This window comes from Rhinolophus hipposideros (genome assembly GCF_964194185.1).
Source record: "Rhinolophus hipposideros genome assembly, chromosome: 15".
Classification (NCBI taxonomy): domain Eukaryota; kingdom Metazoa; phylum Chordata; class Mammalia; order Chiroptera; family Rhinolophidae; genus Rhinolophus; species Rhinolophus hipposideros.
Window position 1 is genome coordinate 27,939,192 of NC_138061.1, and position 27,069 is coordinate 27,966,260.

The 27,069-nt window shown below is 45.0% G+C and overlaps 1 protein-coding gene across 3 annotated transcripts in view; it reads left to right on the plus strand.

Annotated features, from left to right (window-relative positions):
* PDLIM1 (PDZ and LIM domain 1) overlaps positions 1–26,826 on the plus strand; it is a 40,797-nt gene extending 13,971 nt beyond the window's left edge. For all 3 annotated transcript variants that reach the window (XM_081074198.1, XM_081074197.1, XM_081074199.1), the window contains 6 exons: positions 2,362–2,513; positions 4,108–4,192; positions 7,987–8,186; positions 18,000–18,151; positions 25,158–25,275; positions 25,713–26,826. In XM_081074198.1, coding sequence (XP_080930324.1) covers positions 2,446–2,513; positions 4,108–4,192; positions 7,987–8,186; positions 18,000–18,151; positions 25,158–25,275; positions 25,713–25,899 — 810 coding nt within the window. In that variant the 5' untranslated portion in view covers positions 2,362–2,445 and the 3' untranslated portion in view covers positions 25,900–26,826. The remainder of the gene's footprint in view (positions 1–2,361; positions 2,514–4,107; positions 4,193–7,986; positions 8,187–17,999; positions 18,152–25,157; positions 25,276–25,712) is intronic.
* Positions 26,827–27,069: the final 243 nt, after the last annotated feature.

Genomic DNA, 27,069 nt, shown 5'->3' on the forward strand with positions numbered 1-27,069 from the left:
GGGCACTGGGGATACCACAGCGCCAAAGGCAGACAAAAATCCTGCCCTCACACACCTTACTGTTTAGCAGGCCCTTAGACAGTAAATAAATAAACTCAGCATATAGATGTATAAACCGAATGGGACAGGTGCCATGATGAAGAAGAACAGTGTATCAAAAGGACGATGGGGGGGAATCTAACTTATATTAGAGGTCAGGGAAGGCCTCTCTGAGAAGGGTCATTTAGGCTGAGACCTGAAGGATGGATGAGAAGTTCATCAGGTGGAGGTTATAGCAAGTGCTAAGGTCCTGAGGTGGGAAAGAAACAAGGAAGACCCCTGTGGCTAGAGCTCAGTGGGGGAGTGGCATGATGAGGTTGAGAGGGTAGGCACGGTCCTTGGGACTTTGTAGATGATTTTGGATTTTATCCCAAGGGGACGGCTCTTTAACACTGTTAGACTTGGTCATGATAAGTGAGTTCAATCAGGCTGCTCTCTCTGGAGGTAGAGTTTGCCAACCCAGAAGCACTGCCAATCCCAAATACAGTGATGCGTAAGGCCATTTTTCAAACAAGGGGTCTGTACTGTTCTTTAGAAAAAGTGACACATATACGAAGTCATGCCAGATCAATCTTCTCAGGAAGACAGGCAGAAAATGAGAGGAATTTTTGTACTGCATGTGCTGGGTGATTCAGAGGTTAGCTCCACCATGTTGACTGAAAAGAGAGCAGCCTATTGCCTGTCTAATGTCTTTTCCCAGTAGCTGGATGAGAAGTAGGTCTGACCTTGGATCAGGGCTTTCATTTTCTCAAGGCCAGCTCTCTGCTAGACAAATGATGGGAAAGCCAGAAAGAAAGGTTAGGGGGTCAGGCTCTCTGCACTGGTTTCCACATCCTGTTACATTCCCGGAGAGTTTTGCCTGATGAAGTCATAGTCCGTCTGAGCCAGAAGGGACCTCAAGGATCAAGTCACCCACCCTTCATTTTATGGGGTCAGGGTACTGATGAGGAGATGGACCATGGCAGCACCAGCCACCTCAGAAGGGTCAGCATTTTCAGTTTGGTGAAGGCTGATTGGAAACTGGCTGCTGAAAACTGCATCAGATACGGAGGCATAGGGCATGAGCTTTTGTCCTGATTTGGTGGCTTGAAGGGCCTTTTTTACCTGTGGTTTAGCCTAACAGAGATACCCAAGTGTTCATAAGGTCTTCCTCAGTGGGCTTCCAGGAGTCAAGGGCCTTCTCCAAGGGTGGGGTGGGGTGGGGTGGGGCGGCGAAGGGAGGCCGGAACCCTGTGAGCCCTGGGAGTCTGAGTCTGTTACCCCTACTCTGCTCCGGGGGGCTTGGAAGTCCCATCAAGGAAGGTCTTCTATGTCAAAGTCATGGGCTGACCCTGCGATGATAGTAATATTTTTAGTGTACCTTGGTTTAGAAAATAACCTAATAAAAAATTTCTCTGTAGTTAGTACTGCTTCAAAATGAGTTTGTAATTCATTCATCACAACAGCCCCTCTGTTCACTTGAAAACCAGTCGTACGTTTTTGTGTGAGGCATATTTATTCAGTCCACATATAATGCTCAGTAGACAGATGGATTTTGATGACCCATTGCAGTAATTGACTGGCTTCCCCCCACCATTGGTGGCCTGTAAATTTGGAATGCTGGTTCAGAAGCATCAGCCTGCAGAAAACCAGCCACATATAGGGAATGACCGTAATCATAGTCACCTTCTTGGGTGGGAGAAAATGAACCAGTGTAAGTCCATACACCGGATTTTAAACAGTTTTTATTACTTTTTTCTTTTAATGATGAAAGTAATTCAAGCTCATTGTAAAAACCAGAAATATTACAGAAATGTGCAACTGAACAATTTGGTGTGCAGCGTTCCAGTTTTGTTCTGTGCATAAATAGCATATTATGAAGATTTTTATAGAAATAGGATATTACTGAACATAATATTCTCTTATGTGTGTGTGTATTTAAATGTAATTGGTAATTTATTTTAAGGAAGCAGTGAGGTTCAGTAGGAGGAACATTGGGTCTGGTTTCAGAGTTTGAGTCCTAGCTCTGTAATTGACTAGTTGGATAGGCTCCCAGGTAAGTCACAGACCTTTCTAAGCCTCAGTTCCAGGTCTCTAAAATGGGGACTGGTATTTATCCTCCTTTCTCACAAGGTTGTTGTAAGGATCCACTGAGATGGTATGTAGAAAAGGACTCTTATACCATAAATACAAAGGATTGTTATTATTGACATTTATGATTTCAGTCCTCTTTCCTTTTTAAATGCTTTGATCCACATCCATGAATACTTAACTTGGTGGTAACTTACTCAGTGGTTGCCTTGGAGATGAGTAATAACTAGCCTGTTTTTTTCCTTTATCCAGGTCACTCCCGGAAGCAAGGCTGCTATAGCAAATTTATGTATTGGAGATGTAATCACAGCCATTGATGGGGAAAATACTAGCAATATGACACACTTGGAAGCTCAGAACAAAATCAAGGGCTGCATAGACAACATGACTCTCACGGTAGCCAGGTAAAGCCAGTGGAAACGCCCATTCATTTCTGATCGACTGGAAGCTGTTGGTGGGCAGGGGCTGCCTCATCCATGTCAGAATCACCTGCACCCCGACCTCCACGCCATGTATACTGTAGGCAGGGGGAAACGTCTGTGGAATTGGACTTTCTCATTTCCTCAGTACTTTTCACAGTCCTTCTTATAGTGTGGATGATTTTCTCTAAGATACCTGCGTTTTCACTTGGTCTAACCCAACTAGCCAAAATTTTGAAGAAGTAGGATCAGTTAAGTATTGTCAGGTGTCATGAAATGAAATCTTCTTCCTGGAAACCATTGAGAATCTACTCAGAATGCTGCTGCCGCCACACTGTGCTGAGCAGTGAGCACTGCACAGGAGCTTACAATGACAGAGAAAGACAACAGCACACTAGACAGAGCGCTGAGTGTAGGTTGAAGTGTGCTAAGAGAGAAGGGCTGAATGTTCTCACCAGGTTGGCGTGTGAGAAGGCCACACTGGGAGCTGTCACGGGGGAAGAATTCCTGTTCTTCTCTCATGGAGTCTTGAAAGGGGTCCTGAGGGGCCAGTTCTGAAGTGATTTGGTTCAACCTTTATGGCTCTCTTTTTCCAGTCGGACCAAATTCACATTTTCATTCTGATCTCCAGTTATGTTAACCTGCTCTTTAATGTCTCATTAACCTTAGTTTCTACAGCTCTCCATCATGAATCTTTTGTGCAGGTTCTTAGCTCTGAAGTAGGCTTTTGGTTTTCTTCTACCTGGTGCCACAGAACTGGTGGAAGGACCAAGTGTGGGGCTGGATGTCAAAATATTTTGTATACTTCAGAGCCCTATCCCCTTGGGAGGGGAACCATTTTATTACTACCCCCTTGAAAGCACATTTACCTCTCATTCTCATCTCCATGTCTGTCTCAGTCCGAAGCCTCTCCTTCAAGTCCTAGTTAAAGACATTTATCCGTTCATTTATTCATAGATTAATTGATTTTTGGTTCATTTACCAGAAAATTGAACACATTTACCTTGTATATATCTGGCACTGCTAAGCACTCTGTCAACACTAAGATAAGTACAAATTTTCTCTACCTATAAGAGAGAAAAACAAGACACATTAATGGAAACCAAGACTAGACTGAGATTGTTGCTGTGTGATGGGTACAAAGAAATCCTTGGCGAGCTCAAAAAAGGAAGCATCACTTTTATTGGGTCCAGTCAAGCTTCATGAATATGTTGGTTATCTGGTTTGGATAAGGAACACTGCGAGAGAGAGAAGAGAAGCTTATTCTGTCCTGAGCAGAGATGGGCAGTGTGAGGCATGCTCAGGAGCAAGGAGGAGGCCAATTGTGGCTGGGGGTCAGCGACACAGAGTGTAGTGAGGGAGGACGAGGCCGGAGAGGTCCTAGCAGCTTGGGAAGCCTCTCAGGGCTGAGCGTGGGCAACCATCGGACATGACATCAGATTGGTGCTTTTGAAAGATCACCCTGGTGGCAGATTGCTAGTTCAGAGGCTAGTGGTCAGGCACGAGAGGGCATTGTCCCACTCTGCTTTTAGTATAATTTCTCTAGTATGAATGAAACAGCTTTGTCAATCTCTTACAGATCTGAACATAAAGTCTGGTCTCCTCTGGTGACAGAGGAAGGGAAACGTCATCCCTACAAAATGAACTTAGCCTCTGAACCGCAAGTAAGTACTTGTTCACCTTTGCCACTCCTCTTACTACCCAGTCTTTTCTGCTTTTCACTTAGCTTAACACACTCCCATTTTTTTCTCCTGCCCTGGAGGTCTGGAGATAAAAAAACCGGCAGGGAGAGAGCCCTCCATTGTCACTGCTGCGTCCTGGCTCCTGTTCAGTTCTTCCCGTAAAGGAACTGTGGGAGGAAAGGTCTGGAAAACCCCAAGGTAGTGACACTGGCCTGGACTGGAAGCGGGGTAGGAAGGCGATCTGGGCGGCGGGTGGAAGCCTTCCTGTGCAGAATAAGGTGGCAGGATCGCGTAAAATAAAGGGGCTGCCTTGGATCATTATGGATTTCAGATACAAGTGAATCATGCCAGGGATGAAAATAAATTGGGGTCCCTAGGCCTAGTAATTTAGTACTAATCTCTGCTTCTCCTCCTGGTATCCCACTATCTGGTTTCCATGGTCTGTAGGGTGGAAATCTCTATTTTTGTTAGGATGAGACTTCCAGTGAGACCTTCAAATGACTAAAATGAAGTGGTAATTCATATTGAAAAATGTGGTAGGGAGTCAATGCATAATTTGTCAGGCACATAGAATTTCCTGGGACAGTAGACTGACCTAGGATCCCATATTTGTAACTAAATCTCTCAGTATTTAAGAGTATAGGTGATTTTGTTTCTTCACATTAATTTCATCTTCTGAGTAATCTCCAGTGGATGGTATTCTTTTGAAATAAAGGAAAAACACTTAAAGAATATATAGAACATCTTTGTAAAATTTCTCGTGGCTGCTATGCTCCTTTTCACAAAGTATGTGTCCACTGGATAAATTAATGAATTATTAATGATAAGTTAGTAAGTAAGTGGATAATGGTTTTTGGAAACTTCTTTTAGACTAATTTATGATCGTTATCTGTTTAATCCAATTAAAGATTTGGACTTTAATTTTTTTTCTAAATGGTCACTAGTTTTTATGATGAATTGAGATACAATCAAGGTAACATAGCTAGCTATCTTTTATACATAAAACAGAAACTTGTATGAAATTGAACTCACTGGGTACATTAGTGTGGGTAAATTGAGTGGTTGTATGTAAGACATATTTTCTCAAGTGGCTTCCATTAAAATGTCAGAAATCTAGTCACACAAATTTTTTTCCATTAATATAATAAAAATCATACTTAAGAATCCTAAGAGTAACATTTCAGGATCATTTTTCATCTGACATTTCAAAGCAGACATGAACACATTGTTCTGTACAGCTTCTGTTAGGAAAGTTCATAAAATGGCGCTCAGTCTATAAACTGGCAGTTCTGCAAACTAATTTAAAACATACCTTAGTTATTTCAGATTTCCCAGGGAGTTCTAAGCCACTTCATTACATTTACTATAAATAAATATTATAAAATATATGAGAACTTTATGTGTTAAGTTCTCATATATTTTATAATACAGAAGGAATGATTTTGTTTTAATTTGGTCTATTTAAAATCCTAGTTTTCACTTGAATAAGGTAACACTTAAATTTCAATTATAGTTGAATTTTCATCTTAAACATGTCATCTGGTTTCCTGTGTTAATATTTTGAAGGTAGTTCTCATCAGATTAAGTTCTCAAATACTTTAACATCTAACTTGAGTATATTTTTCTTTTGATTCCAGTAATTCTTTGTATGAAAAACTTCCCACCTCTCATTTTTTTCAAAATTTTCCACTTCCAGTCATTCTTAAATAGAGGAATGAGTAGGAGCAGAGTTCATGTATAATTAAAAGATCTGTTAGTTCATGGAATGCCAACCAACACCCCAGCTTATCTGAGGTCATAGCAGTTACACACCTAGTTTACATTTCCTCATTATTGAGTTTCTAGGCGACTGATAAATACAAAGCCCAAACAATTACATCATCCCTTCCAAAAGGCAGGCCCTGAATTACCCGCCTGACTTCTGGAAAGACCAGTATTCACATGGGGTTAGAGATATTTCTTTTATGTACAAAACAGATACATTCTTGGAAGATTCTCTGTAAAGTGAAAACCAGAATTTCCCACCTGAATTTTCTACTAACTTCCATTCTCATTGGAAATGTGTTTCTATGGAGGGAGAAGGGAATGGACATTGGTTGAATGTTTGCTATGTACCAGGCACTGTGCTTGGCACGCTAATATTTCACACCAAGTCCTTGTGAAAGAAGCTTTACTTACTTCATTTTGAAGATGGGAAATGGGCAGACAGAGAGGTATAAGTTGACCAAAGCGGAACAGGAAGTAACAGGGAAAACTGAGCCAAAACAGAAATATAAGGGCTCTTCCCTGGTGCTCAGCATTCCATGCTGCTCCTAGGAATTGCTGTGGGAAAGGAGAGAGGAGGAAAGAAGTGCAGTCCTGGCTGCAGTGCTGCGTCTTACCCACAGGCTAACTGACATGGACCAAAGTCCCAGGCCACCCACCTGCCAGTCTGCTGCTGCCGTTCATGACTCCCTAGTATCCCTTGCGCTAGTTGGGCCATGACATTTACTTAATCCTTCTTTGATTACTGCTAAACTTCTTTTCTTAACTAATTACACTTCCCTTTTTGTGAATGACCTGCGTGTTCTTAGCTTTTGCCCAATGTGGACAAAATCAACTCAACATAATTTATACGTTAAAACCTCACTGATTTCAGCTTGTTAAAGAGGATGAGCATCTCAATAGTGAAAAAGAAATCTTAATCACAAGAATATTTTCATGTTGTCTTTTATTGTATATCAGTACACAGTAAATCAGGGTGGTACTTTTCATCGTAATGTTTCCAAAGAAAGCGTGAAAGACTTGAAGCTTTAGTGTATAAAGAAAAAGGAAGAGCAACAGAGGACAGGAACTGGGGGGAGGGAGGGACACAGTTTTAGGTCTGGGTGTTAAGAAAGAGACCAGGGTTGAGGAAGATTTCTGGGGAATTCAGAAAACATGGTGCATGTTGAGTTTCGTAGGCTGCACGGAGCATGCTGTCCCCTGGAAGCCAGGGTTGACCCAGAACGCCCGGGTAGAGAAAAACATCGTGCTAAAGGCATGTTAGTGTAAAAAGTTTTGGCTGTTTGTAAAGAAACTCTGAGGTACTGTGGCTGTAGTAATTATCCATGACTCCTGGATGGCCAGTGGGGGTGGAGGGCACTTTCTCAAATTACAGAAGGAGGGGAATGAGCACAGGAAGAACTCCAAGTCCTTTCCTGCAGCTCCCCTGGTCACCGCCCTTGTAACAGGTATCTCCTGCCTTCCATCTGATTAGCTTTGTCCTTCTCCCACAACAAACCACAGATCCTGAATTCCCTTTAGCCCCCTTCTGCAGGCGGACTGAGGCCATCTCTGCCTAGTGAGCAGCTGCTTCACCCTGTGCCACCACAATCCTTATTTTGTTTGTCTAACCCTCTGCATTCTGGGTCCTTTGTCTCCCACCTTTTATCATCTCCTGCTCTGCACTGACTGAAGTGACTGCCTGTTCTTCTCTTCCTGGTACTTTAATCCCCCTGGAATGTGCCCTGAAAGGAAGTTTCAGCTCCAACTTGGATACTGACAGCCCAAGGTATCAGAGTGTTCTGCCCAGGGCACCCCCGGAGGCGCGGAGGCCTCACGGGGCCTCAGGGAGGTACCAGAAGGCAGAGTTCGGTGGTATGTCAGAGCCTTCACCTAAAGTTTGGTGTTGAGGCAGGGTCATTGTAGCTCGTTCAGACTCCTCTCTCCCTGGTTCTTGGTCTGCACTGTCCATCGAGGGGTGTACGTTGGATGGCCCCCCCACCCCTGATTTGTCCTCTGATCTCTGCCCGCAGGAGATCCTGCATATAGGAAGTGCCCACAATCGGAGTGCCATGCCCTTCACCGCCTCGCCTGCCTCTAGCTCGGTCCCTAGGGTCGTCACAAACCAGTACAACAACCCCTCGGGCCTCTACTCCTCTGAAAACATCTCCAACTTCAACAGCGCCTTGGAGTCAAAGACAGCAGCCAGTGGACCAGAGACAAATGGCAGAGAGTAAGTAGGCCTGTGGATTCTCCTCCAGGCTGGTCCTGGAGGGCTTTTCACACCAGGACGAGGCTTGCCCAGGCCCGTGAGAGAAGGTTGAGCCACTAGCCCAGGGAGAAAGCGGTCGACATTAGTACAGTTCTGTGTTCGTTTTCCTTATCTCTAACAAGGGGGAATACAGCCTGCCTTGTCGGGTTGCTGTAAAAAGAAGTAACCTGTAAAATGCCCAGTACTGTGTCTGGCACAGACTAATCAGTTGTTCGCTGAGACCTATATGATTATTGTCCTGATTTCTGTGATCATTGTCATCTTCTAAGTGACTGTACTTCCCGAGCAGCCCTGCTACCTCCTGAGAAATTCTTCTGTATTTGCACTTTGAGTTTTCTGTTTCTGTTCACTGTCTCATCCAAGCAAGGGAGAAGTACTTCATGATGCAATTTTTGGTGAAGCAGTGTTTGCTTTTCTCCCCGGAGTGGCCAGTGGAAATAATAGAAAGAAGAAAAGTCCGAGAGGATATAAATGTGTGTCTATAGGAACAGGTTCTGATCTGGGGACAGAGGCAGAGGCGGGTTTGCCCAGGAGAGAGTGGGGGCTACCAGTGGGCAGTGTGGAGAGGTCTAAGGAAGTATCTTGCTCAGGACTAGGAGGCCTGTCCTCTCCTGTCACTGACTGTTTGACCACAGCCACCTCTGTCTTTATCCAACATATCCTCCGGATCTTCTCAGGAGGGGACCCAGTGTCTGTTCCATCTCAAACTCTTTGAAGATGAATCCAGAAACACTAGGAATAACCACAGCTCGTGGCAAAGAACTGGGTTTTAGGATGGAGAGTAAGAGATGGCATGTTTTCTGGAGGTGAAAGGGGGATGGACTGACTAGGTCACCAATTGCCGTGTCAAATGCCTAAAGGAGGCAGAGACAATAAGGACCATGAGAGCTCTGAGTGCAAACAGGGCAGCAGAATGGCCCATGGCAGCTGGGCAGAGCATGCCTCATTCAGAGGGGGACCTACTCCTTGGTTCCAGCCAGACACCCCATGCTGGCCTAGGAGTCCCTTTTCTGCAGATTAATTTCATTGAAACAGTTGAAATGAAATGGCTCTTTTTATCTGAGATTTCCTGATCTTTAAATGTTGGTGACAGGCAAATTTGTTGGAAAATATCGTGTGGTTCAAACTTGCCTGATCTCTCAGGATCTTTCCCACTTGGAATCTGCAGTTCTTGTGTTAGCTCTGAAGCCCGTTTTGCTGTTCAGTTTCTCCCCGATTCCTTCCCCTTTAAGAAGAGTAGGCCCAGTTCTTCAGATGATGAAATTGCAAAGCTGTTGCTTCAGATGCAGGTTATAAACGATTAAGGCACAAAAGGTTCCAAATGACTTAAATGTTTGGAAAGGGCTGGCGTGGGGACCTCTTGAGGGCTTCTTGACCCTACCGTGCAAATAGTCCCCCTCACCCAAAAAAGACACCCAGACATTATTGGGCACCCACTGCACGCAGGCCTCTGTGCCCATCCCTGAAATACACTGTGATTTCCTCTTAAGTTTCTAAGAGTGTAATAGGGGAGACTTTGCTATGTGACTTTGGCTTTACAAGATGTTAAAGGTCCCTGGCATTTGTTGCAGTAACCAAGGTCAAGTGGCTACTAATGCTGCTTCTTCCGTCAGATTCTGATTTCCGCAGTATCTTACTGGCCTGACTGTGTGGGCATTTGGGGTACCTGAGAAAGAACGCCATGCTAAGCCCCCCACGATTTCCATGGACATACCCTGAAGGGAAGCTTTCTCTCCAGCAGTTCAGGGGAGCTGAGTGATGGAAACACAGCGGGTCCCTGATCCCTGTCCTTTGGTGCTGGGGGAGGCTGAGAATCGGACCCTCTTTTACTATCCCAGAGTGTAATCTTCCATTCTCTGGATTTAATCACCCAGAAAATGACACATCCTTAATTGAAAGAGCTGCTATGCACTGGGAGAAATATGGGGCTGGGAAGTATTTTTAGTGCGGCTTTGGCCATTATTCCTTCATTAATGTCTTCTTTCTTCTTCTCTCATGCTCCCTGCCTGCTCCCTCCCCTCAGTCTGAAAGAATTAAATCTGAAACTGTCTGGACACTGGGCAAGCCTCTCCTCCAGCCCCTGTCCCCTCCTGTCATGGATCTTTTGGCTGCAGCAGCCTCTGCGTCTTTATCAAAATTCTCCTTCCAGATTTTCTCAGCAGAGGGGCCCAGGTCCTGCTTCATTCCAAACTCTTTGAGGATGAATCCAGGCACAGAGAGAATACAGCAGCCCACAGCCGGGGAATTGCCCGAACGGGCTGTGTTGCCTGTGTGTGGGTTGGATGACTGGCCTGTTCCTAGAGAGGCCACTTGTGCACTCTCAGCAAAGGAATATTCTCCTGCAAACCCAGCAGCCACCGGGTAACTAACCTTGATTGCTCCGTCAGCAGAAGTCCCAAGCCTTCTCTCACCCCCGCTGTTTTAGTCTGAAATCTGCTGAGGTTCCAGAATTTGCTCACTTCATACTTTGCCTCTGAGGTCATCACTGACGCCCTGGGGCTCACTCTGTTTCTTTGTCCATGTCCTTCAAAGCAGCCTGTGTGTGTGTGTGTGGGGGGGAGTATCTGTCTGTCTGTCTGTCTGTCTTGTAGGACTTCCCCAGGGCCTTGTCTCAGTCGGACAAGAACTCAAGACAGCACTGTCATTTCCTAATTTAACTGGAAAGACAGGCGAGAGGCTGCTATCTGCCCCATCCTCCCAGCACACACACAGCTGAGTGGGAGGGAGAGCCTTTGGGTCAGTTCAGCTTAGCAGTCAGTTATTGAGTGCCTACTGTGTACCAGGTGAGTGAAGGAAATGTTGCTCTGTTCAGCACTAAACTTTCACCTGTCCTCTGACATCTTTCAACTGCATTTAGGGGCTCTGGTCATTTTCTGTCGGTTTGGGGCTTGGATTTCATTGTATATGAGGCTGCTTGATACTTTCCTAAAGGTACAGGCTTCATAGATAGAGGGGCCTGAGCTTGAATCTAGCTCTGCCTTTTACCTGCTCTGTGATCTTGGGCAAGTCAGGAAACAACTCTGAAACTCGGTTTTCTTATCATGAAGTGCAGGTAATAAATACCACCTTACCACTAAGTTATTGAGAGAACGAAATGAGATGTGTACAAAGTACCCATCATTGTACCTGGCCCCTGGTAGGTGCTCAGCAAATGCCCGTTATTACTGATTTTACTGCCCACGAGGAACTTCATACCCATCACTTCGGAGTACCAGGGGCTTCCCCTAGGAGGACGGAAGCATGTAGGCAGATGTCCTGGAGAACATTTTGCTTGTGACTTACGGAAACCTTCTTTCTTTCCCCGCATTGTAGCTTCAGGCCAGACAACCAGTGCAGTCGCTCACCTTCCTGATGTAGTTAGTGGTGGTCTCCTCGTGGAGGAATCGGTGGCTCCCATAACCAACACAACAGCCCCAAGATACTGGTTTTTCTAAGTTGTGTTCGTAGGCAATCCCCCCATATTCTTATGAGGCAGATTTCTAAGCAGGTGCAGTGGAAATAAAGAGATGCATTGTTCTATTCAAATGAAGTGAGGGATTATGTTAAACCTGACTCATTCAGAGCTGGATCAGAAGCAAACCTCTATCGTGAAGGTGGCTGCTTGCCCCTACTAGCTAACCTTGCCCACAGCCCGCAGAGAATTGGCTCTGGATCTGGGTGTTCCTTCTTCTTCTCCTGGGGCCCATAATTACTCCTCTGGTTTCTTATTACAGACCCAACCTCTAGGCCTTTGAACACAGAAACGTAGCGAGCATTCTGGCCAGGCTCCCCTTCTACAAATGATTATGTAGGGTTACCCAGAGTTGCATTTTTTTGTGAACATCACGGTAACGTGGTTGGAGCATCTTAGACATGAAGGGTTTTTCTGAGTCAGCCTCCATAAAAATCAGGTACTAAAATCTCTTCTACCGCATGTCCAGTTAGCACTTAACTTCCAGCATTTGGGGAAAGGATTTCTTAACATTAATTAACCTCGTTATTTTGAGGTAAGTGTAGCTCCACAGGTAGTTTTAGAAAAGAATTGAGAGGTCCGTATGCCCAGTTTCCCTCCACGGTAACATCTTGAAAATGGTAGCACAGTATCAGGACTAGAATATTGACCGAATACGGTCAAGACTCAGACAGTTCCACCACCACCAAGATCCCTCAGGTTGCCCTTTTATAGCCACACCTACTTGCCTCCTACCCCTGTGCCCTCCTTAACCCCGGGCATCCACTAATCTGCTCTCCATTTCCATAATTGTGTTATCTCAAGAATGTAATAATACATTAATGGAATCATACACTATGTAACTTTCTGGGATTGGCTTTTTTTTAATGCTCCGCACAATTCACTGGAGATTTATTTGATTTACTGAGATTTTTTTATGTATCAATAGTTCCTTTTTTCTGGTCTAAGTGTTTTATCTTTTTTTATTGTGATAAAAAATACATAGCATAAAAGATATAATTTTAACCGTTTTTAAGTGTACAGTACTATATTTGTAACAACACACACATTGTTGTCCAATGGATCTCTAGAACTTTTTCATCTTGCAAAACTAAAACTATATCCATTGTACAACTCCCCCTTTCCCCGTCTCCCAGCCCCTGGCCGCTATCATTCTACTTTGTAAGAGTAACTACTTAACTGCTTTAGACACTACCTCATGTAAGTGGGGTACACAGTATTTGTCTTTTTGTGACTGCCTTATTTCACTTAGCATAATGTCCTCAAGGTTCATCCATGTTGCAGCATGTGACAGGATTTCTTTTTTTAAGACTGAATAATATTCCATTGCCTGTATCATTTTCTTTATGCATTCATCTGTTGATGGACACTAAGGTCGCTTCCACCTCTCAGCTATTGTGAATAATGCTTCAATGAACATGAGTGTGCAAATACTGCTTTGAAATCCTGATTTTAGTTCTTTTGGGTATATACCCAGAAGTGGGATAGCTGAATCATATGGTAGTTCTATTTTTAAGTTTTTGAGGAACTTCCATAGTGTTTTCCATAGTGCTGCAACATTTTACATTACACCAGCATTACACAGGGTTCCAGTGTCTTCGTCCGTGCCGATACTTATTTTCTGTTTTGCTTTTGTGTTTGTTTTGTTAGTAGCTGTCCTAATGAGTGGTTTTGATTTGTATTTCCCTGATGGTTAGTGATGAGGAGCGTCTTTTCATATGGTTCTTGGCCATTTGTGTATCTTTTTGGAGAAATGTCTATTCAAGTCCTTTGCCCATTTAAAACAAAATTGCTTTGTGTTGTGGAGGTGTAAGATACAAACTCTGGATATTAACACCTCATCAAATATATCGTTTGCAAATATTTTCTCCTACTCTGTTGATAGCCTTTTCACTCTGTTTGTTGTTTCCTTTGCTGTGTAGAAGCTTTTTAGTTTGGTGTAGTTCCACTTGTCTGATTTTGATTTTGTTGTCTGTGCTTTGGTGTCATTCAAGAAATCATTGCCACGACTGATGCCATGAAGCTTTTCTCCGATGTTTTCTTCTAGGAGTTCTATGGTTTCTGGTCTTACGTTAAGTCTTTGATCCATTTTTAGCTTTTTTATCTGTGGTGAGATAAAGGTCCCATTTCATTCTTTTGCATACAGACATCCAGTTGTCTCATTACTGTCTATTAAAGAGACCATCCTCTCTGCATTGTAGTTTTGGCACCCTTATTGGAGGTCATGTGACCATATGTGCCAGGGTTTATTTCTGGGCTGTGTTTTCTGTTCCATTGGTCTCTACGTCTCTCTTTATGCAAGTATCATATTCTTTGGATTACTATAGCTCTGTAATATCTTTTGACATCAGAAAATGTGATGGCTCCAGGTTTGTTTTCCTTTCTCAATATTGTTTTGGCTGTTGGGGGTTGAGATTCCATATGAATTTTAGGAGTGTTTTTTTTCTATTTTTGCAAAAAATGGCATTGGGATTTTGATAGGGATGGTACTGACCCTGTAGATCGCGTTGGGTAGTATGGACATTTTAATAATATTAATTCTTCCAATCCATGAACATGGGTGTCTTTCCATTTATTTGTGTCTTTGCTGTGCTGATCTAGGTCGCAGAGCCATAGGTATTGCTATTCTCTGTCCTTGACCTTCTGACCTTCACCCCAGCTGCTCCTTTGATTTGGAACAGGCCTGTGTATCACATAAGGTCTGCAGGCTCAGCCTTCGAAATCCTGCTCTGGGAGATGAGCTCAAGGGGAGTTTCTTCTTACCGTGTAAAGACCACTAGCATCCTTAAATGCATGGCTAAGTCAGCCACCTTATCAGGCTGGGAGTGGCCTGTCTGTGACATCCTTGGGGAGATGGACCTATGGTCAGCTCCTAAAAGAGTGGGAGAAAATATTAAATATTTAAGTAATTGGCATATATTCAGCAGCAAGTGCAACTCTGGAAGAAACAAGAACTAGGAAACACAAAGACTGTAAGGTATAGTTATCCCAAAGGAGTTGAATTTGTTTAAACTCTTGTATTTTGTTATTAAAATTGTAAAGAATGGGTTTAGAATAATTTTGTTACTTTTAGCGTCCCACCCTCACAAATTTTCCTCCAGGTGACTCAGTCATGCATATTATGTTTTTTGAAACCTTATCATTGTAGAATTCTTTCTTTCATTGCTGTTACTGTATATAAAAATGACAACGCTTTTTTTGCTCCATTTCTAATGCATGCTTTTGTCCTAGAATTATTTTTTAAAAAATATTGTGGTGTCATTTATTAGTACCTTATAGTCTAATGTCTAAGATTTAGGCTTAGTGTCTTAGAATATTATTTTTGAATTAGGTGTATCAGTGCTTCAAATAAGATAATGGAAATTGAAAGTGTTTATAATTTGTCAAGCAGAAGAAAGATTTCACCATTATTTGAAAATAAACAGTAAATTGTTTTTTGTGTTTTTTTAATCTTGGAAATACTTTACAAGACTCTTTGCTGGAAGAGTATGTAATGACCTTGTGGTTTGGGATCTGTCATTTTTAGCGTTCCCTTGGTGGTTTCCAGACATAACAATATACACCAAAGAAGGGGAAAAATTCTCAAGAACATTCCATGGTCTGATCTTGATTTTAAAATAGTTCTGAGTATAATAGGAAAAGGATTCATCAAAAATAATATAAATTTATTACAGGGCAAACTCAGAACTCAAGACCCAAAGAAAGAGGCATTAACTCAAAGGACAGGGCTGAATAGGTGGGTCAGAGGGAGACCTGGCCTTTGGTTAAAACCACTCCTCAAGCTGGCCTATACTGCCTGTGGTATGGGGATGGGTACACAGTTCCCTATGGGTGGGAGGGAGAGAGACAAAGGCAGGGACCAGCAGTAGCTGTGGGGGGTGGTAGGGGCCGCTGACTTCCCTTCCCCACTTTGCAGCCAGCACAAGTGACCTGATGACTCTTTCTACTTAAATTTCAACCTTCCCTGGAAGTCTCAAAGCATATGTCACTCTTTGAGGGCCTTGTTCTCTACTGTGAGAACCTGATTGTAGTCAAAGGGAAAACCCATGTAAGTGACTATGCTTCCAGCCGGGGACTTGAGTATACCAAGTGCCCCAGGAGGTTGACCTGGAAAGAGAAAGAGAGGGGAGGGCCAGGTAGCTTGGGGAGAATTACTCAGGGAAAACATATACCTCAGTTTTCTTTTTAAAATGGAATTATACAGTGTGTGTGTGGGGGAAGCGAGTAAAATAATTGGTGTAATTCATTTGCACTTGTAAAAGTGGGCTTCGGCCCTGAAGACAAAGTGGTTAGATTCCCTGAGAAAACTGTTGGTAGCCATGGCCTGCATCCTTGGATGTCAGAGCCGGCTTCCGGACCCTTCTCTTAAAAGAGCCCACTCACCAGGAGGCAGCCTGGTGGGCTGTATGGCAAGCAGCTTTGTGACTCACAAATGACAACTTGTTTACATACAGACCTATCCATCTGCATCGATACAGTGTATCTCTCACCTTCTGGTATTTTCTCTTTGGCTCCCTGGACACACTGTCCCTCTTCCCTAGAGGGTGGTGGCTCCTGAGAACGCAGTGGAGGCTAAGAGGCAGGAGGTGAGCTGGGCCCAGGAGGCTTAGTGCCCATTTCCCTGGACGGCCTGGGAGGTCTCCCATCCTAGAGGATCCCCTGTGACCCCGCCGGGGCAGGGAAAGGGTGCGGCAAGAAGGAGAGAGGGACTTGACCCACTTGGCTATTTTCATTCATGTCCCTAATACCTGCTGAGCTCTGACGCTGTCCTAGGCACTGACCCAGAGCTGGGAATACAGTGGTGAACAAGACAGACCAAGCCCTGCCCTCGTGGGGTTTACTTTCTAGGGGGAGACAGACAATAAAGAGACAGATAACTGTAAGGATAATAAATGGGGACAGAAGAGAACACGTGGAGAAAGACGCAGAAGAGTACGGGGATAGCGTGATGGGGTGGGTGGGCTGTTTTCAGCGGAGGGTCAGGAAGCCCGCTCTGAGGAGGGACTGAATGAACTGTGGGAGCCACAGGCTCTCTGGCGAGAGAGTGTCCTGGGCAGACGGAGTGGTCAGGGCAAAGGCTCTGAGGCTGGTGGGTTCCAGAAGCAGCCTGAAGACTGGCCTGTCTGGAGCAGGGTGAGCTAGGGGTGGCAGGAGAGGTGTTTGGAGAGGGAAGCAGAGCCACATCTTTTAGGGCCTTTCTCCGTTTTGTAATGAATATTTACTCCAAAGGGGATGGATTTGATTAAACTTGTATTTTGTTATTGAAACTAAATATTTGGTCCTAAGTCAGATGAAAACACTCTGAGCTACGTCACGGCATAATCTGATTCTCATGGTTAAAATACCACTCTGGCCTCTGGTTGAAAATCAGACTGTCCTGAGGTTGAGAATGGCAGCCAAGGGACGAGTTCCACAGCTAGTCAGTTGTGGTCGTGCATGATGATGTGGCTTGGACATGTGGTGGAGGTGAGGCGCTAAGACGGGGTGGCTCTCAGGATAGACTTCAGGTAAAGCTGACCAGGAGGAGCTGCCTCCACCTTTCCTCCTTCCTAAGACCAGGCAGCAAAACTTCTCTTCTGAAATGGGCTCTGGGGGAAGAGGCCCCAGCTCTGCCTATCTTGTCCTGTCTGGGGAACCCAGAAAGGCTGGCAGGTGTGGGAGACAGGCCTGCATTGAGGCCTCTGCTCCCACCCTGGCCGTGGAACAGCACTTTGCAGTTTCTAACGCCCTTGCCGTTTTCATCCTCACCACCACCCCTGGGAATGAGGCAGGGCAGATGTTGTTACCTGTGTGTTGTAGGTGAGGAGACCAGAGCCGCTTGCCATGAGAGACAGGACAGTTTATAGAGACAGCAAGCGCTTTGATATCATCAGGAAGAGAAGGAACACTGCGATTTCTGCTCTGGGAAAAGAACACACATGGCCTGTGCTGAGGGGACCCCGCTGAGGTTTTAGTGGTCAGGTTGTGGTTGACATTTTCCCTTTTCTAAATTTTCTTTTGACATGATGTCGTTTGTGTAATTTAGAAAGAAGCAAAACATGCCCATTCCATGGTATTAGGCCAAAACGTAATTGAATTACTGAAACTATTTGGAAAAATAGCTTCTGATGGCATTAAAGCAACAGCCGGCTCTGACTACAGACACCTCACAGTGTTGACAGCAGGTGTGGCAGAGCTAAGGAGGGCTTCGTCCATCGTGGTAATTTCTATCCACTCTTTGATTCTGGGGTGTCTTCCTTGGAAGGGGTGCCTGCTGAATTTTCTTTTCTTCTTTTTTTTTTACCTCTGACATGTTCTGATGAATTTCCAAACATTCTTTACAGCTTAGACCATCCTCAGCCTCCAAGTGGACTCGTCATTGACAAGGAATCTGAAGTTTACAAGATGCTGCAGGAGAAACAAGAATCAAACGAGCCCCCGAAACAGTCCACTTCATTTCTGGTTTTGCAGGAAATCCTGGAGTCTGAGGAGAAAGGTAATCAGCTCTGCCTGTGATCAGAGGCTCTTCTTCAAGGCCAGGTGTGAGGGTCAGTCAGGGCTGAAACCAAGGTGAATGGAGCCCCCACTAGGTGGAAAGAGCACAGTGTGCTTTGGAAGGCAAGGCTTTTGAAATGCTAACAGATGGGCGGGGAGAGAGAGAGAGAGAGGAGAGAGGAGAGAGGAGAGAGAGAACGTGATCCCAGCCAAACCTGGCTAGCTTGTTCCTGTCACCTGTGCGTTAGGAGGCTGAGGCCATTTGTTTGGTTTGCACCCACATGGCACGCTTCTGTGGCGGTTGACACGTGTGAGTAGGTGAAGACCACATGCGATGACAAGCAGAATGAAAATGAAGGAGCAGCACAGTGAAGCCAGGCACTGGGCTTTCACTTTGTGGCTGTGTGTTTGCTCTTGCTCTAGGGTGGACGGCCTCCTGAGAGGCTAAGAGCCCTCTCCGTGTGACCTTGGGCAAGTCTCTGAGCCTTTCCAGGCCTCTTTTCTCATCTGTCAACCGAGGATAAAAATCCTTTCCTCTCAGATTGGTGGGAGGTTCAAATTCCATAAACTGCACAGAACACCCATCACCGTGACGGGCACACTGTAGATGTTTCATAACTACTGTGTTTCCCCGAAAATAAGACCTAGCCAGACCATCAGCTTTAATGCGTCTTTTGGAGCAAAAATTAATATAAGACCCAATCTTATTTTAATATAAGAGGAGCGGGTCTCATATAAGACCGAGTCTTATATTAATTTTTGCTCCAAAAGACCCATTAGAGCTAATGGTCCGGCTAGGTCTTATTTCCGGGGAAACAGGGTATTATTAGGTTTGAAAGTTCGGCAAGAGGCTCCAGACCAGCCTCCGCTTGTCCATTGTGTGAGTGCATGCCCAGGGCACCTAGGGCCACCCTGTGTGGCTCTGCAGGTCTCAGGAGATAGTCTTCACATTGTAGGCATCATATACTGTGTATTTATTATGGTATTTTCACTTGGAGAGCAGTAAAAACGATCTTAATTCAATGACAACAGTATGAGAGAATTTTGACAGATGGGGGTGTTGAAAAAGGAATGCTTTTCCTCATTCTCACGAAGGTGTCCCAAGAGCAGCAGCGGCTCAGGTTCACTCACCTCCCAGGCGGTTATTCATAGCACCTTTTGAGTCTCATGGCCGGCCTACCTAGGAATGACTTTGCTGGAGAGTTGGGTTTTGTACCCCTTCCTGGTCTCTGTGACACCCAGCCCTCTACACTCTGCCTTTGTCCCTTTCTCTCAGGCGCAGGTACCTCATAGGAGTTCTGCTTTCTGCTTCTCTCTCCACCTCTCTCCAACATGCCTATGAGCCCCCGAAACAAGAAGGGAAAGTCGATGCTTCTGGAGGGACACCTGGAGCTTCCGATAGGCCTGCTTCACGCGGGCCCCAGAGGCATTGACTTGTCTGCTCAGGGTAGCCAGTAAAGGTCAGACCTGAGGGCCCCCTGGAAGAGGAACCTCCCTCTGCAGAGCACCCAGCTCTAGATTCAGCCTCCTGGGAGTGCTTCCCTGAGCTGAAAGTTCCCTGCTGAACACACCCAACACCCAGGCTTCCTCCGTTTGGGTGGGTTCTTTAGAGAAATTGGCAATTTATAAGCACAGGAAATTAGGGAAAAAGTTCTTTTATGCTAAAAGGATATTGTTCTACCAGTAATTTCCTCCTTTGCTTGGAGTACCTGTGCAATTAGGAAGTAATGAGCCCTACTCTGTAGTAAGTTCCAGTATTGGGCCCTCCTTAAAAATGACTTGGGGGCCAACCCTAAAGGATGACAGTTTTGTCAAAACATGAGAAACCACAACTTACTCTGAGTAAGTGGGTGCAGAGCCCTTCAGTTAAGAGAGGAAGAATCAGTCCATTTCAGCCCAAAGTAGGACATAGACACTGTAGAGGTCATCTAGGCTCTCATGTCAGAGAGAAGGACCTGAAGTCCAGCTCAGGGGAGGCTGCCCTGAGGTGGCAGCTCCATGCTCATCAAGATCTGGACTCCTTCCTTCCTGTGCTCCATGGACCAAGCCTGTTGCTTCCATTCTCAGAGTTACCTCGTGGTCCTAGTGCTGGTGCTCCAGCCATCATGCCCTGCTCCAGCCACGAGGAAGGAAGAAGGGGAAAAGGGTTAATTGGGAAGTCCCATTTTCAGATGAACCAGCTTTCTCTTTCCCAGAAGTCCCCCACTACTATTCTATTTACATTTTGGCTAGAAAATAGTCACATGGCCACATCTAGTTGCAAGAGAGTCTGAAAATGATAGTTTCCCTGCCCCCTGGGCTGAATATCTTCTTGCCCCAAAGAAAATAAAATTGTTTTCTAAAAAAGAAGAGGGAGATAATGGACCTTGTAGTCTCTCCCATATCTCTTACTATGCACTTGCATTAAATTTTCACTAAATGAAACAGCACAGATTCTAATCCAAACGTCGCCCACATGCAAAAGGCTCACCGGGGAAGGACCTCAAATGCCTTTTTTAATTTGAGATGAAATGGTCAAAGCTTGGACAGTGGCTGGTACATGGGAAAAGCACTCGATGAGGGGTACTGTCATTCAGGAAGGCCTCTGGTTCATAAAGCAGCGTTGCGTGGTAGAGCGCTGGCATCCAGGCTTTGCCTGTGACCAGCCATGAGACCTCGAGCAAGTTGCTCTAAGCCCTAGTTTCTGCACATATCCAGTGAGGCTAATGGCTGCTTCATGGATGGTTTAAAGTATTAAGGGAAATGGCATGTGTATAAAGTGTCAGGTACACAGTCAGGTCCCCGTGGGGGTTTGGTGGTAAACCTCCAAAGATGCTCTGCGGGTCTTCTCATTTTGGGTGAAACTCAGCCTCTGGTCTAGGAGAAAGGATCTTGGGTACCTCAAGCTTCATCTTGCTCTGGATTTATACTGTTGTGCTACCATCACCACCATTCACCACAGAACTCTTCATCTTGCAAAACTGAAACTCTGCCCATGAAACACTCACTCCTTATTGCCCACTCCCCCAGCCCCTGGAAACCACCATTCTACTTTTGTTTCCATGAATTTGACTACTCCAAGTACTTCATGTGAGTGGAATCCTACAGTGTTTATCATTCTGTGACCGTCTTATTTCACTGAGCATAATGTCCTCATGGTTCATTCATGTTGTAGCCCGTGTCAGTACTTCCTTCCTTTTTAAGGCTGAATAATATTCTTTAATATGTATGTACCACATCTTGTTTATCTGTTCATCCATCCATTGAAGGAGATTTTTAACGAGAGGAAACTTGGAGGGAGACATGGACTGAGAAAACACAGGGGCTCCGAGGTAGAAAGCTGGAGCCTTGCTCATTAAGTATCAGGGCTCATTTTGGCTGGTGCCCAGTGTTCCAGGAGAATTTTCAGATGATCAAGTCATGAGGACCACCAGGTGCTAGGTCAAGGACCATGACTTTGATTCTCTAGGCAATGTGGAGCCATGGAAGGTTGTTGAACAGTGCAGTGGACGGAAAGAAAGCTGTGCTTTATTTACTCGACTCATTTTCACTTTTCTTCCAGAAAGCTTTGAGCCGTTAAAATCCCAGGCTGGAAGAAGAGAAATTTGGAAATGTTTGTAGTTGCCCAGAGTCTCAAGGGAGCTGATATTTTTACTGTGAGCTAGTTGAGAGGGAAGGAAGAAGTGAAATTTGTTTGCATTTTCAGTTTTGGCTAAATAAGTGAGAGAAGAAAATGGAGCCAGTAGGTGGCGCTATAGGGCCGAACAAGCCACACCCAGGATGGCTTTATCCAGCACGCAGCCGCCTCTGCTCCCGCTGTGCTGTTTCATTGAGTTCAGTTTTCTTTATTCCACAATTGGTTATGGATTCTCCTCCTACGAAGTGAGGCTTGCATATCTCTCCTTTCTTCTCTCCTTCTACCCTCTTGCACCCCCTGCCCTTTCCTGGTAATTTTTCTGCTGATTGAATGAGTGGTGTGAAAAATACAGCCCATCACATAAGAGACCCTGACTGCCTTGAGTTGGTTCCCTCAGCACTGTTTCCTTTCCAAGCTGTCCAGGTAGGCAGAGATGCTGCCATTTCCTTATTTTCACAGTGTAGGCAGCCAAGGTGGCTCCAGCACCAATAGCCAGAAGATGAGTGAGCCCATTTGGTATGCTTGGAGGCATGAAGCTGCTGGCCCAGCCCCTTCTGATAGCCCCTTCTGATAGCCCCTTCTGATATCACCCAGGATCAGGGTGAGATCAGGAAGGCATTCACCTGGGGTACAAAATTTAAGGGGGCACCAAAAAACTCAATAATCAAGACACAAATGATACTTTAATGTAGTTTCAAAAAAACCAATTTTTTTTGCAAAAAATATTAATGCAAAAGAACATTCCATAATGAACAAAGTTGGGACTGTGGCCAAGGAAGGGAGGTAGGTTTAGGGAAGCAAGACGGTACCTTGGGCTCGGGTATAACCAAAGGTGATTTCCTCGATACACCTGCCGACGGGACAGCACCAGCCCTTCCCCAACCAAACCTGTCTGTAGAGCTCACAGCTGAATCAGTTCCCAGCCCTGCTGGGAGAAACCTGAGAGACTGTTTCCTAAACACCCATGATGGGCCGTTAAAATCCCAGGCTGCTTTGAAATATGCACTCTTGGGGCTCTCCATCAGGCAGCCAAGTATCCCAAGCTCTTTCATTAGTTAGCAGTGTGTTGCAGCAGCAAATGCATTTCTTGCACCTGTTACTGACGGGCTGCTGCTCAGGAGTGGCTTGGCCGGGTTTAGTGGGGCTCATCCTGGCTCTGTGAGTCTTCTCATGCTGCAGCCCAGAAGAGGGAGGCTCTCCAGGGCTTGCTGTTCTTGTGGCGTAGGGCAGAAGCTCAGTGGAGACCAAACCACACAAGTGCACTTGGTGCTTCTGACTGAACAGGGTTCACGTCTGCTCACATCCCATTGGCCAAAGCAAGTTATATGGCAAACCCAAAGTCTGTGGGATGGGGCAGTACACTCCACCAAGAGCAGGATTTCTCAGACCACATGCTGTTGACATTTTGGGCCAGATAAATCCTTGTGGTTGGGCTGTCCTGTGCATTTTAGGACATTTAGCAGAATCCCTGGCCTCTACCCACTAGATGCCAGTAGCACTCCCCTCTAGTTGTGACAACAAAAGCTGTTCCTTAAGAGACAAAATCATCTCCAGTACAGAATCACAGACGTACTGGGAAGCATGCGAAGATAGGGAGGGTAGAGAATTGAACAAAATGTATAATCTACCATGCCCAGCCACTTATAGTGCCCGTATTTGAACACATCTCAGTTTTAGGTTCAGAAGCACCAGTCAGCATACAGGGACTCGATTTCTAAAAGGACAGGACAGCCAGGCCAGGGTCCTCATTTGTCAGTCCCAGGATTGCCCACATGGCTGTAGTTATGAATGACACTGCTCTCCCCGCTCCCTTCACTTTACAAAGAAAGCCATCTTTATTGCTCTTATTCAGTGGTTCTCAAGGTGTGGTTCCCAGACCAGCAGATCGGCAGCACCAGCAGCATCTGTGAACGTGTTAGAAATGCCCTACCCCAGGCCCTACCCCAGGCCCTACCCCTGGCCCTACCCCAGGCCTGCTGAATCAGAAATTCTGGGGTGAGCCTAGCAATCTGTGTTTTTTGTAATAAGCCCTCCTGGTGATCTGATGCACAATGAAGATTGAGAACAGCAGCTTTAGTCCAAAGAAGTACGTTTTCACCAGGGGTATAGGATGAGGTCTCCTGGGTCCCCTGCACCTAGAGGTACTTGTTCAGCAGGCCTGGGGTACACCCTGGTCTTTGAATTTTATGAAATCTGGTGCCCGGGATCCTCATACGTGCTTTTTCGGAACCACTGTTGTAGAGACTTCTTTAGCTCCTTGGGCCAAAGCATGTTGAACTAAGGTAGAGACCATGATGCATTTGTCATGGCAGTCTGTCATTCATTTCTGTGTATTTCTTGAGCCTCTGTTGTTTGCTAAACCATCAGGCAGCCAAGTGTCCCAAGCTCTTTCATTAGTTAGCAGTGGGTTGCAGCAGCAAATGCATTTCTTGCACCTGTTACTGAAGGGCTGCTGCTCAGGTGTGGCTTGGCCGGGTTTAGTGGGGCTCATCCTGGCTCTGTGAGTCTTCTCATGCTGCAGCCCAGAAGAGGGAGGCCCATGCTATGCTTTGTGGAGTATTGAAAAATATATAAAATAGGGTTCTTATGCTCTAGTCATTTGTAGTCCTGACAGAGACCTGTGTGAATAGCTGATGTACATAACAATACTGCAGGGCACATCGTAGGAAAAAAATAAGGGACGTGGAAACACACCCAGCTAACGACACAGCAGTGATAGTAAAATCACTAGCTTACCATTATGGATAGCTGCCATGACACAGGGCTCTGAAGAAGTGATGAAAGTAGCTAAGTCAGTTCAGCACCCAGCAACTAGGAGCCTATTTTGTGTGTACGACGCTGACTGCAGGAGGGCTGCTTACCTTGCTCTGTAACAGCTGCTTTTCCTCTGGCTGTTTGTAGCATGCTCCACTGTAGTGATTTTGTTTTCCTTGTGAATTGGGTTTCTTTTTGGCATCTAACTACACTGTCTTTTGATGATCAAATAATGCCTTCATTCATTCATTCATTCATTCATTCATTCATTCATTCATTCAATCTGTATAAGGCATCTTTAAGTTCCCCTGTCAGTGTTTGCATGTATTTAATCAGAATGTAATAGATATGTGTTTTGAGGGATGAGCATGTGCCAGGTACTATGGGAGGGCTTTACGGGCATTTTAAAATAGTTTTTTACCACTGTGAAGGGAAACACAGTGTCCTGTTTTATAAAAAAGGAAACGGGACCAGAGAGGTTAAGTGACTTGCCCAGGATCACAGCAGTCAGATCTGTTTGAATCCAGTCTCCATGACCTTGCTGGAACATACGTATAAATGACTCTGAAGGAACTAAGTGATACTTAAATTGCAATCTTGAACTTCCTGGCCAACCCAGGTGTTTTCCTCATTTTAGGGGATCCCAACAAGCCCTCAGGATTCAGAAGTGTTAAGGCTCCGGTCACCAAAGTGGCCGCCTCTGTTGGAAATGCCCAGAAGTTACCCATGTGTGATAAGTGTGGCACCGGCATTGTGTGAGTATCTGCATCCCGTGGGCCTTGGGGGACCTGCGCGTTGGGTAAACCATGAAAATATGCAAAGTGCTGGATGTTGCATATCTTGGATATGATGGGGGGAAAAAAATCCTACCTGAAAAATGGAACAGAGAGACTTGGTAGGTCCTGTGTCCTAGAGTCAGCTGGTGAAAGTTTTCCTTGGCCATAGAACCCTTAGAATATGAACATGTGAAACCAGAAGAAGCAGGGCTGCTCTGTTGAAGAGGGAGAGACTTCTGCAGTTTTAAGTGTCATGTCTCTGGACTCCAGGAATGAGAGGTCCCCTTTATGACCGGAGGCCCATGGGAAGGCCCTGATCTGCCCTGTGATGGGCCTCTGGGGAGAAGCCCCTGGCCCTGGTGCCACTTTTGTGTGCTCATCACTAATGGAGCCACTTTCCCCCCTCCTTCCTGCAGTGGTGTGTTTGTGAAGCTGCGGGACCATCATCGCCACCCTGAGTGTTATGTGTGTACCGACTGTGGCACAAACCTGAAACAGAAGGGCCATTTCTTTGTGGAAGATCAAATCTACTGTGAAAAGCATGCCCGAGAACGGGTCACGCCACCCGAAGGCTACGATGTGGTCACCGTGTTCCCCAAGTGAACCAGCAGATCTGCACAAACACTGTTCTCCAACCAGCCCTTGTTGTAACCTGTTCTCTAAATGCTCTGGCCCTCTCCTCTCTTGGAAGTTCTTGTTTACTTTGGTTTTATCCCTGCTCATGAAATGTCGCTTCCCCCTGCCTCTGCTACCTGACACACTGCTGTGTGATGCCAGCTTTGACAACTAATGGAAAATTGTTCTGTTCAGTGTCCCCATGCCAGCCTCATGGTGTCTTCTCACCTCAGTTCATCTCTGCTGCAAATGGACATCAGCCGAATTTGAACCAAACCGAATTTAATATCTGAAATGGATTTTGTTTTTACTCAATAAATTTGTAGACTAAGGTGGTGTGGTGTCCTTTATCATATTGGATAATAATGGGTTAAAACTTTGGGGATAGTGGTTTAACCCCCACTGCCAGCTCTCACGACTGGTGCTTGCCTGGGCAAGGGCTTAGAATTGACTCAGGGCAATGGCTCTAATTGTTTTGCATTCCAAATTGTCCTTTCATTTTCCATTTTCTTTTTTTGCTCATGCTTCAACCTAAATGAATGAAGATATTGGGTAAAAATCAGTTTTTAGCCTGACTATCAAAATAGTCTTACTTTACAGGCACACATCTCCAAAAGAAACTTTCTTATTCCTTATAAATTCATCTGTAAAATAAAGGAGTTGAGCTAAATTATGGTCCAATTTTAAAACACGCAAACTCACTGCGTTCTGGTAACTGCAATATCCTAAAATTCCACAAGATGGCGTGCTTTCCCCTATGAAAGCAGAACCATGGGCCTGAAGTGGTCAGCTTTCCTAGAAATCTGGCTTGGTTTTTTTGCTTCATGGAAACAAGGAACAACATCTTTCTCTCCTCCCCCTTTCCTTAGCTATACTTAAAAACCAAACAAAACATCTTATTTACTTTTTATATACAAAAAAATGACAATAAAAATAAATGTGCTTTTAGTAATTTCTAACTCCTTTTTCTTAGTTTTTCTTCTAGAGCAATATGGACTTTTCCCTTCTTTCTTGTAATCTTTCAAATATCTGACTTCATCTTTCTTTTCTCTCTCTCTTTGCTCCTTTCCTCTCTGGACCTACACTTAGTTATTTCAACTTAATATATAAAAGGGTTTCATGATTGTGAGCAATAGCTCTCCCTGCAGCTGGGCTGGT